The sequence below is a fragment of the Patella vulgata genome, chromosome 3 (genome assembly GCF_932274485.2).
Source record: "Patella vulgata chromosome 3, xgPatVulg1.2, whole genome shotgun sequence".
Classification (NCBI taxonomy): Eukaryota; Metazoa; Mollusca; class Gastropoda; family Patellidae; genus Patella; species Patella vulgata.
This window is the reverse complement of record NC_065881.2, coordinates 37520650-37533597: the sequence shown is the minus strand read 5'-3', so window position 1 is coordinate 37533597 and position 12948 is coordinate 37520650. Positions and strand designations below refer to the sequence as shown.

Below are 12948 nucleotides of genomic sequence, written 5' to 3'. Positions count from 1 at the left end.
AAACACCATAATACTGGAAGTTACTGTCTGATATGTGTGAATATTGAAATGGTCTTAGATCTTTGGGTGAATCGGATAAAAATTGTGACCTCTAGAGTGTCCACAAGCTTTTTCATACAATCAGGGGCCATAATCTATGAAGTTACGGTCCGATACATGCCAATTTCGAAAGGAACCAAGATCTTTGGGAGATAACCTATATTTAAAGTTTTGTCAAAATCGGATAAAAGTTGTGACCTGTAGAGTGTACACAAACAAATTGTAGACGGACAGGCGGAACTGCACACAATATTGGCCAGAGTAACATCAAAAAAAAAACAAACAATAATATATAGTGAAAACAGAAGGCACTTTGTATAAACAATGCTTATATACATAAATATTTAAAGAGAAAAAAACTTGAAAAACTTATGCTTCATTTTGTAAGAATAGGATAGCTGAAATACATAGGCTGATTCATGATACTGTATTTTAATATTAGATGCAAAGCAAAGCAAAGCAAAGCAAAGCAAAGCAACATGACTATACATGTTTGAAAAATCAAATTTATGAATATTTAATACAAATGTAATTTTTGTCTTCCAGAAAAACAAGGTTTTGTAAACTATGAAAATAATATCATCAGTGGGCTAATTAAACCTTATATCAAACCTGGCAAGATCAGGATAAACATTCCTATAAAAATTTAATTGCTGATTATTAAAAAGTTCCACATGTAAATAGAAAAAAAACCCTTACTATATTTTTCAATTGAACGAAACTATCCCATATGCATATCACATAAAATGGCCTATACAATGTGATATAATATACCATTTTGTATGACACATATTCCTGGTCTAATAGAAACACTGGCAGATCATCAATTCTAATTTTCACCTAATTAACTATAAAATCTTTTTTTTTTATCTCTTTATACACAGCTTTGGGAAGATATCGCTTATTGATGATATACTGGTACTATAATACATTATTTAAATCATATAATTCTAATATCTGTAAATCTTAGAGCTGCCTATTGCAACAGATAAATGTACATATTGAAGAATCAATTTTCAAGAGCAAAGTCTTATTTTTATTCAGTAGAAATAATTTTACATATATTATGTGGCTAATTTCTAATGAAATTTTGGAATTGGAATGTTTGGTATAGGCTTAAAAATAGGAAACTCAACTTTCTGTACAATAAATAAATGCTTGAAGTCACATTTATTAAAACAAATTCTTACTGTGCTACCAACATCTGAGTAATAGATAGTGTAGCATAACTTAAAACCAACAGTATAAGAACCATATTTGAGCAAAGCAAATTTCCTTTCATGCAATAATTTGAATATGTATTGCCCTTGAAATAATAATCTCCTCTACTTTGATGTGATATACAAATATGAATTACATTTATCAAAAGAAAAAACCCATCAGAAAAAAAGAATGATATAGCATGGAAAACTAAATTAACAATCTGATTAAAACACAGATCCTATTTCCTTTCGTTTTTTTATAGTTCAAAATTTCGTTTTACTTGTCTTTACTACACTAGGATCTGGAAGAGTTGTTATCATTGATGTGTTCTGGATGATGTGAGGGTTTAGGCAATGGAACGATCTGTTATGGCAAGCTTTTGGCGTGAGGTGCACGGAACTGTGGGTAATCCACTAGAAACATCAAGGTTGATTGGTTAATCAAATGTCTGACGTCATAGCGTCAAAAGCTGCTTGTATGACCTCTGACACGACTTATCGCTACAAGCAGTCAGATCTTCATGTAGTAGAGGCCATCGAAAGTATAAAAAAATGAAATGAAATATACATCTGTATTTTAATCAGATTGCTAAATTAAAAATCCCTAAATCAGACAATTATAAATAATAAGGAATGGCTAACTGAATTATGGAATGTCATCTATCACCATTTTAAATTAATTAACTTACTATATTATCCTATTACATACGGTCTGCCAGCAGAAGAAAATATATGTCATCATAAGAATATATTATATCATCAGCCCACCAAAGAAGATGGCACAAGTTCTGACATCATTTGGACTAGAAGGTTGACTGACGATATCGGTTAATCTCATATTTATATGATCAACATGAAAATCAGTGTTAATATAAAATAATGAATATAAAAATATCCTAAGTATCTTTAAATTGGCTTAAATATTAACAATTAATAGATGTAAAAAAAATGGTATGTACACATTAACACAAGTATATTTTGATTGTTAGTATGTTAAGGAAGATGCTAGATCAAGAAAATATAAAAATCTTCAGAACATTATATATCAAAACAAGAATAAAACAAAAAAATGTGATAAACACGGCAAGTATAATCAAAAAACATGAGAAACAAAACCATCAACTAAAGATGAAGACTTTAACATTGCCCGAAAAATATTTCAAAAATGAAAAGTATACAGTGATATTGTTTTCAACTGAGTATTTATACACACTTTGAGCATTGATATATATATATGAATTTGTTTTCCCCAAATTTAATCTAAATTTACACATGATTAAAATAATATCAATTTTTATTTCAGGTGGCTGAGATAATAGCAATTTTTTTATTTGTACCTTTACTAGCATTACCATTTGGAAGGATATTAATATTTTTGATATAATATATTTTAATCCTACACCCCTACATCACAATATAAATACAAAAAAAAATAAAGAAAATGAGATTGTGTTTGCAGTATTTTAAAAATAATAGCAATTCAAATCTGGAAGTCATTTTATGTTCTATAGAAGAAAAAAAGTGAATAATAAAATATTGATATTTGATGTACATATCGCACCAGTTTTCGGTTTACCTTCAAAAAATTGTTAAATTAGGCCATACAAAAAATACATTTTGGTTGTAAGTTAATGCTTACCAAAAATCTGATGCACGAGTTTCATTTACTATATTTTGTGTTTTTATTTTGTCAAAGGATCACCACTTTGATAAATGACTTCTAATAAACATCACATTTCAAGGCACTACATTTATCTCACATTGTTTAGATGAATATATGAGTATCCAGTAATAACATTTATCAGGGTTGTGTACTTGATAATTGAGCCTATGATATATTTCTGGATTATTTCCTGTAACTTGGTTAAAATATTTAATTAATGAGACTGTATTTTTAAAAATAAAAACAGGCCATAGGCATAAGTGATGAAGGACTACCTGAGAGGCAGAATATTATTTTAAAATGGCTTTATTAAGGTTCTAACTTTACACTACTGTAGAATGCTATTATAATATTTAAATGCTACAAACTACAAAGAAAATAATCCAAGTTTTTATAAACAGCAAGGCCGCACATTATAGGAATAAATAAGTCAAATAGAAAAGCTGCCAGAAGTTGATGAGGCAGGAAGAATGGAGGTAAATGTATTTATCTATACCTTCGTTCCCATCGAGCAACCTGATCTAATATTTGTCCTTCCAACATTCGAGCCAAACAAATGCCTATCAACTGAAATAAAAAATATATAAATATTATACATTTGATTTTTATTAAAAGTGTTCAAGGTCAACACTTGAAATACAAATGGGGGTGTATAAAAAATAACTGAATCCCACAAAACACAAATCTGGGGCCTTATTCACAAAATTTTAATCTAAAATATTTTAAGAATGCAGCCTTTTGATTGGCTTAAAGCTAAAATGTACACCAGTTTTTGTAACCCTTAACCAATAAAAAGGCTGTATCCCTAAAGTATTTTAGCTTAATTTTTTTACAATGAATAAGGCCCCTGATCTATAACTCTGCTATATAGAGCAGTGTACAAAATTTCAATCAAATATCTCCAAGTTTATTAAAAAAAAAAGAAAAAGAAATTCAAAAAACTGAATTTTCATTGATTTAAGTAAACAAAGGGCAATAATTCAGTTACTATGAGGATGAAATATCTAAACCTTTAATAAGAACAAAAATATTCCGGAAAACTGAACTTTCTTGGATTTAAAATCAACAAAGTCAGTTAAAAAAATTTGGAATTAATTAAAATGTAAACCGTATCTGTAACCCTGCTATATATCAGGGTATATGATAAGAAAAAAAAATTGATTAGCAATTATTGGATGTTTAAAAAAAAGAGCACATCAATCTGAAAATTGATTAGCAGTTCCTCTTGATTGTATAGCAAATAAGTAAATTTTCATGGTATTGTATAGGCCATAATTTCTACCGGTATAAAAATGGGAGGCTTTCGTTCCCTTCAACTACAAATAGTTTTATGTTAATGTTATGCAGCATATCGTGTTCCAAATACAAAAAAAGTTTACGTCCGTAAACATTCCAAGAAAATTATGTGTTTCCGTAATACGACAGAATGAAAGCGTACTGACCCGTAGGTTACCTGCTTCAAATTTACGCCAGTAATACTCCTCCAAAATTACGTATCTTCATTTACACGGCAGAAAATGAAAGCAAACAAACTAAAAGCGAGGCTGATGTCCCCCGCCAAAATACCAAAATAAATAGATGACACATATTAATTAATCGCACATTTATTTTTTTTCAAAAGTATCGAGCAATCAAACTATACACTAAGTTTCATCACTCTCTATCAGACAGAATCAAGATTATGTTGTCCCAAAGCATTGACCAAAGAAATGTTAATCATTGAACTCAGTCAAAACATTCACCTAATCAACATCTAGTCTACATCAAGTTTAATCATTCTACCTCAATTAAAAGCAGAGTTGTTATGTTCCAAAGTCTTGACCAATCAAATTGCTTATCGCTCCTTAGCCTAAGCAGAAAATTCGCACCATCGTAATGATATAATAAATCTATCTTCGGAGTTTCATCGCTCTCACTTCATTATAACCAAAGTTATCGTGCCCCAAAGTATCAACCAATCAGATTTATCTCTGCTTACTATAAGCAGACAAAGTTCATCATCGAACTCCATCAAGGCTTTCACCTAATGAACACCTACACCAAGTTTGAACATTCTACCTCAGTTAGAAGGAGAATTATTGTGTTCCAAAGTCTCGACCAATCAAATTGCTTAACGCTCTGCTTACCCTCAGCATAAAATGTTCATTATCGAACTTAGTCACGGTATTGATGTAATAAAGCTATACACCAAGTTTCCTCACTCTCACTCAATTAAAACTAAAGTTATCGTGACCCAAAGCATCAACCAATCAAATTGGTTATCTCTACTTGCCCCAAGCAGAAAAATCTCATCTTCCAACTCCATCAAGGCATTCACCTAATAGACACCTACGCCAAGTGTGAACATTCTAACTCAATTAGAATGAGAGTTATAGTGTTCCAATGTCTTGACCAATCAAATTGCTTATCGCTCTGTTTACCCTGAGCAGAACATGCTCATTATCAAACTTAGTCAAGGTATTAATGTAGTGAAATTATACACCAAGTTTCATCACTCTCACTTAATTAGAACTAAATACTTATAGTGTCCCAAAGCATCAACCAATCAAATTGCTTATCTCTGCTTGTATACCCTAAGCCGAAAATGTTCATCTTCGAACTCCATCAAGGCATTGACCTAATAAACGCTTACACCAAGTTTGAACATTGTAGCTCAATTAGATGGAGAGTTATTGTGTCCCAAAAAGTGTGACGGACAGACAGACAGACGGACGGACAAAGCCTTTTTAATAGTCCCCTGCTTTCTTCTGAATAATTATCAGGCTTGTATATTTATCAAATTTAACGTTTGTACTAATTTTTAGTTAGACCGTGAACTGAATGACTGTTAAAAAGTTAGCTTACAATTAGTTTATTGACTAATCTTTGACTACTTTTTATCTCATCGAGTGACATCAAGGCGAATAAAATGTCCGTACGAAGTAGAACAGTAAATCACGTTTGTTAAACATTGTTTCACACAGAGTTTGGGATAAGAAACTTGATTCTCAGATTCCATTAAATTTGATAACTTTCTGCTAATCAGTTTAATATTTGATTCGCACTTAGTTACAGTTTCATATTTTTAAGTTATATTTTTAAAATTTATTAAAATAAAGCCTTAAAATAGATGGTATCTATAAACAGTCCTACCTTGTTAAAGAATAATCCTATTAATCCTATAATTCCCTATTGCCAGTTGAGAAATTGGCAAAAATATCATTTTCAACTTCAAATTCAAACGTTTGAAGATAGCTATTCCATGGGGGGAGGGGGGTTGGATGGCCGAATGGTTAGCACGCGCGGGCTGTATCATACGGTCTGTCGTCGAGTCAACTGGCGGGGTTTCGATTCCCCGGTTTGTACGTGACAAGGAGTATGGTCGCCTGTCCAACCTCGTGGGTTTTCTCCGGGTCCTCCAGTTTCCTTCCACTGCTAGACTCATACGCGCAAGCGAGTGGTTAAAATAAATTGAACCATGTGTTAGTCCCAAAATGACCTAGTTTGTGTAGAGTGGACTTTAAACCCCATTTCTCTCTCCCATAGGGGGAATATGAAAACAAGGGAGGTAATTGTGTTATTATTTCCCGTGTCAATGATTTTTAATTGTTTGAAATAATGCCTATGATCGTATAATAGTGTCAGCCATTGCTGCCGTAAATTGGTCGCTATTTGTTTAGTTTATCGCAACTCATTTTAAGAGTATTTGGAACACGTTCCAATAATTATATCCGCTTTATTAACTCTAAAATAGATTGAAAAGAATTTGAGAACAAATCTCTTAGATAAATTACACCTTACAATATCTCAAATCGATGTTGATAACCGAAAGTCGCGATTTTTATTGTTTACATGCAAATAGTTGCTTCCCTTAGTTCCATAGTTTTGGCGAGAAAATTAAAAAACTCTTTGTTTGAAAATGCAGTAGAAATTTATTACCGCGCAGTAGAGCGGTACACAAGGCCTTTTCACGGCACTTTACCGCGTGATGCGGTAGAGTTGCAGGTCTGCCGCTTATCATATTCCCTGGTATATATACAGCAATGTACCAAATTTCATTTATATAACTAAAGTTTAACTTCTAATAATATAATTTGGGAAAACAAGTATGACAGACGGACAGAGAAAAAACTATGTAACTGATGTAAATCAGACTAGCTGCATGTACTTGCCTTTGACGACAAATAGTAAATTATTTATTTTTGGATTGTCATTTCGTTCAGAAATCAATAATTGCATGCACATGATTGACATGAAAGTAGTAAGTTTATCTATGAATATGTAAATGAATGAAATGGCTATAGATAAGGTTTTACCTGAGGAATTGTAAAAGCTATCACAACGCCACCTACAATAGGTAAATTCTGTTCGGCCATATTCAACATTGCATCAATACATCCAATAGTATATATCTGTGTGCTACGATTTGGGGCCTGCAATAAAATATCAATGACAATTATATGTATTTATTAATATTTTTGAAGATACCAACGACAATTAAGTTTGTCTATGAAGATATACATTGTACACAACTGAACAAGGTATGGAATCATAATGCCAATGCATGTCCTGCGTCTTGCCCCATAAGCAAAATGTTCCTGCAGTGAAAATAAGTCATATTTGGTCAAATTAATACTTGAGTATTCACATCAAACTTTGTGCAAGCACCCCAGGAAATAGGGCTTTGACATGCTCCAGTGATTTTATTGGCATTTATTTTTAGTAGTAATTATATTAACTGTTATCTTAGTACTTAATGTGTAATCAATATAACCTAGCATTTCATGATTACTAATTCATGGTTTCTTTTATTATTGTTGTACCTTTCTCATTATATGTTCATTTCTAAATTTGTTTGGATCATAAAGACTAGTAAAATTGTTTCGAAACTTTGTGTGTATATTAATATAATGATTGTTATCTATAGAACTAAATGCCATCAGGAAGATGTCCACTGCCTCACGCAAAATAAATAGACAACACTTTGACTTATTAAAGATGTATTATCTAAGAGCTAAATCTGCCTACTGAAGGTCCCTTTTCTGGCTTAAAATGTTTGTTAAATTATTATTTAGATATTTATTCCTGTGACAAGCCCATAATCAACACTTTAGACAAACAAATGGCTTGGATTTTAATTGGATTAGATCATCTGCACCATTTAATCAGTTAGCGAAAAGATGGGTTGCCAGGCAATGAAACATACGCCTACAGCAGCTAAGTCGTCCAACAGTTAACAAGGGTTGTTGCATATTTTTTCTTTTGTCAGTAATGAAAACATTTACAACACACTAAAATCTGATTACAAGAAACAACCCATTAAGTAATTATCAGAAATCATTAGAATTTGTTTTGATTGTTTGTCTCATGAACTTAAACACTGCATATAAATTTATATTAACTTTAGCCTCTAGATTTCGTCTACAAGATTTCTCAAGTGATCAAGGGCCATAACTTTGGCAGGAATTATCAAAAATTGTTGAAAATCACTAGGTTTCTTCATCCCATGACCTTCACTCTTAACTGACCCATGGCGACTTTTGCTGACGCCTATAACATTACCGTTAAGTACCCACAGTGACTTTTGTCGACAAAACCAGTTAGCCGAATGCAATGTTTCTAGCGTAATGACAGTTACTTCCCTTATGAACAGACAACTTTTTCTCGTTTGTTTACTTCCTGTTTGACATTTTGACAGTGAAAAATCTTACTATTTCTTTTTGAAAAACTATAATAGAAAAGTGATATGTCTAGGCCTATAGGACGACGTTCTCCTAACGACAGATTACCATCCTTTTTGACACACTGATCAGTGAATATTCGCTAGGCTGCTACAATCACTGATAAGGATGACATCAATGCGACTTAATGAGTCTCAAATGTTAACTTTTTTCCACTGACAAATCAAATTCTAAAACATTTTTTTGATGTATTAGAAAAATAAATAAAGACGTTTGACGTATTTGTAGGTAAAAATTATTTCCTATTTAGTGTAAATGTAGGTGGAAAAAGTTATTTTGAGATTATGGTTATACATATACTGAAGTCCAAAAGAAAATATACACTGTTCATTTCGTCCTGTTTTAAACAAAGTCGTTTTTTCATTGTATGCGGTATTTGGGTACAATGTCCATTTGTTTTGCCTTTTATTTGCTTAGAAATATTGAGTTTGGACGCACGAGACGTGTTCAGTGTAGTTTTATCACATTTTTTTTATTTAAACAAAACTTAGTCATATTTTTAGTGTGTATATTTCTTTTGGACTTTAGTATAAGATTTTATTAGCTTTTCATGTAGATCTCATCATTCTTCTCACAAAACATTTTACAGATTCAAAATCGGATGAATTTTTTTTTTTTTATTGAGGCTCAAAGTTGTGAATTTTGACTTTTCGCGGAAGAAAGGTTTTTCAACACTTTGAAAAAGTCATTTTTGGTGTTTTTTGTGATGCCATATTTCATTTCATATCAAAACTATCAAAATTGTAAATGTAAATTCATGAAATACAACTTTAAGGCTAATTTTGTTTTAATTTTCACATTTGTGTGACAATTACTCTGGTTTCCCCAGCAACTCCAAAATACCTAGGTTTTCTCAAAAATTCCATTTTGTCAACGTGATTTTGGTCAATTTTTTCAGCAAAAATGGTCTTGTCCATGTTACATCTGAAATATTGAACCTGGTTATTATGCATTTTAAAATCAGTAGCTATCAAGTAAGGTTAACAGAAAAAAAAATAGTAAAAATATCAATATGCCTTCTCTCAAGAGCTGGATATATGTTAATTTTTGAACAATTGTCTGCTGCCCACAATTGCCTATTTTTGGGGCGTTTTGGGGACATTAATAAAATAAGAAGGAATGAAGATAAGGAAGTGAAATTATGGGAATATGTCAAAAAGTTTGTGGATTTTTAAAATTACATATTTCCAATCCGCCATATATTAACAATTTTGGTTGTTATAGCAACCAAAAATGGAAAAAATACAATTTTTACCATTTTCAACACTATTTACCATAACCCAAAACGTCATACCACATTTTAAAGTAAGCAGTTTAAAATATTTGAAACCCATGTAATATCAAATGATATGGATTGTGTAAGTTTGAGAAAAATATGAAGGAGGTTAGGTTGTTACCATAGCAACCAGTTATTTTTTTCAAAAAACCATTATTTTCCAATAATTATGACATCAATATTGATAATTGTATTATTTAAAAATCACAAGCAACTGGGTAAGATTTTAAAAAATAAATAAAATCAAAATATTTATTCGTCTTCACTTAAGAGCCGGAAAGGGCTCAAGGGGTTCACTTTCGAAAAACATTCGGCTGTAGCAAATTGTTCATTTTGGCAGTTAATAAGACATAAAAAAAATATGAAGAAATTAAGATCTTGAAGAGGTATTTTGTTTATAAGTAAATATGTTTGGGAATTATTAAAATTACTTATATTTACTCTTGCATATTACTTAATATTTAGTTGTTATAGCAACCAACAATGATAAAAAAAAACACCCTCAAAAAGGCAATGTTGTACCATTTTCAATGGTGTTTACCATGACGAACCAAATGATCACAAGCAACATTTTAAGTATGGTACCAGTAAGCATTTTAGCATACATTTACAACCCATGTAATATAAAATATTATGAATTATATAATTTTAGTGAAATATTATGGACTTCTGGTGATTGCCATAGCAACTACATAATTTTAAAAAATAAGACAACAGTTTTCACTATCATTGTTCTCAGCATTGGTTTGCTTGGTAGCTTACATCATTGTTATGAGAAGAATTCTGCTTTGACATATTATTTTTTACTCAGAAGATTGACCAATAAAAAAAATATTCTCTAAAGAGTAGGCTACAGTAAAAGTAGTTACTGATACTCACTGATACTATAGTGATAGGCTATGATTATGATGTTGTCATGTTATAAAGGCCTTAGGCCTGGAAGCTACATTTTGACTCAAAGTCAAACAATTGTTTTGTTTTTACTTCACTTTTGAATATTTTTATTATTCCTTCAAATCGGTATGTAGCCTATTGAGCAACTTCATTTTTATTTTGTAGGCAATATTTTCATCAATGTAAATATCAAATCAAGGCCTAAAAAGTAGGCCTTACGTTTGTCGGTCCTTGCAACAAATATCTCGAGACTACAAATAATAATATATTTCCCTAAAATAAAAAACAAAGAATTAAAATTATAATAATTAGTATGACAACTGTTTTATAATGCTAAATTATTTTAAAAAAAAAAACATTTTGCATAAATTGGTTATCCGTATCAATAGTAATAAGTATTTAAAGTATATTGACATGACTGACCTAATTTATTTTAATCTACAGACATGTCGGTTCCATCATCAAAATCAAACTCAAACGAAATGTTGTAAATCGCCAACGGCAAATCCAGAAATTGAGCCATTTTTCAAAGTTTATTTTAGCTAGCGTCAATTCATTTGTTGGTCCAACTTATTGGGTATAATTCCTTTTTATAAGTGAATAGAAATCGTATCTTCCCCTCACACTGACAGAGCTGCAGTAACGTAATGGCTCTCTGAGTCAGAGACCCGTGTGGATATTTCACGGTTTCATTTCCGATCGTGTGCACAGTAAATACTTTAAAATTAGGCTTAAATAATTCAGTTAACAGTAACAGCGAATTTATTATTTCAGAGCATTGAAATATTCGTCAATGTTACTGCATTTATCAATTCTTGAAAAATGTTTGGTGTTAAAAGTAGAGACGTGGAGTAGTGGACAGGAAATTTCCATTCAATAGAGACTTTTGGCAAGCAGAATTTTCCCATCCTATCACGTAACCGTATCGTATACGTAATACGCTGCGTCAATGTAGTTTTTGAGTTTTGGCAGATTTTTTTGCGTCGTGTACGTGTGCGTCGATCAGCTGAGCTTAGTTCTATTACAGCATGGCAGATATCTATCAAGATCACCATCAGTACTAGTCAAGTGCCTATTAGAGCCGGGCTATTAAAAAAAAAATTAATGTCGAATCTTATTTAAAATCTTCGACTTCGACTCCACTGCAATTTTTGGTTTCAGTAATGTATCATTTTAGAAAGTTTATACCTCTTTACCAGATTTGCAAGGTTCCGCCTCCCTAAATCACATCAAATATACACCTTTGTGTTCTAGAATACACAAAGATTCATAAAAACGCTACGATACAACATTTCAGCGCCTAAAACTTTAAAAGTAGCAAAAAAGACGGTAAAAGGACACGACAATGTTATATGGACCTTTTCCGTATGAAAGCTGTTCGATACGTGCTGCCATATCCATGTGCCGTATCACGTATGAGAAATACACACACATTGATGACGTCACACGCAAAATCCATACGGATACGCGATACGGACCAGAAAATTACCCTTGCCAAAAGTCTCTAATATTTCATATCCTGTCACGTGGTTATAAAAACGCGCGAATATGAGTCACGTGATGTAAACACAGTCGGCCCTCAGAAAGGCGTAAAAAAAAGGAAATTAAACTATCGTTTTTCATTTTCAGTCAAGACCTTTATTCATATAACATAACGCTTGATTCATAAATAAACATCGCCTTGCATTTCGACGTAATTAACCGCGAATATGAGTCTTAGGAACTTGGAATGGATGTTTCTTCTCGTGTTGAAATGACGTCATAACAAGGCAAAACTACGCGATTTATTTTTGACAAAATTGCCCAGTGTATACCATTTTCAAGTGCTCGGCGGGGACACTTACCATGCTCCAATTTTGTTTATTTTAATAGCATCGAAACGACAATAAAACGAACTTTCGATCGGTCGGGGGTGCTATATCGACAAATCGCCTCAAAAAAAGATTTCGTGAATTGAAGTGTTCAACTTACAAAAAATGCCCGATATTTCGAAATGCCAACAAAGCACCCCCGACCGATCGAAAGATCGTTCATTTATCTTTCTAATGATATTAGAATGAAAAAATAATATTAATAATAAGTGTCCACGTCGAGCACTCGAAGTGGGGTACCCTCATTTAAAAACGTGACAAAATTTTTAAGCGTAACGTCAAA

General features: G+C 31.9%; 1 protein-coding gene across 2 annotated transcripts in view; it reads right to left on the bottom strand.

The window, feature by feature from the left end:
- Positions 1–12948, bottom strand: part of LOC126814461 (tetraspanin-5) — a 55263-nt gene that overhangs the window by 4280 nt on the left and 38035 nt on the right. Inside the window, exons 6-8 of one of the 2 annotated variants that reach the window (XM_050539607.2) lie at positions 7200–7316; positions 3401–3471; positions 1931–1953 (exon numbers count right to left, since the gene is read on the bottom strand). In XM_050539607.2, the coding sequence (XP_050395564.1) occupies positions 1935–1953; positions 3401–3471; positions 7200–7316 (207 nt within the window). In that variant the 3' untranslated portion in view covers positions 1931–1934. The remainder of the gene's footprint in view (positions 1–1930; positions 1954–3400; positions 3472–7199; positions 7317–12948) is intronic. The other variant, XM_050539606.2, reaches the window with a different exon arrangement.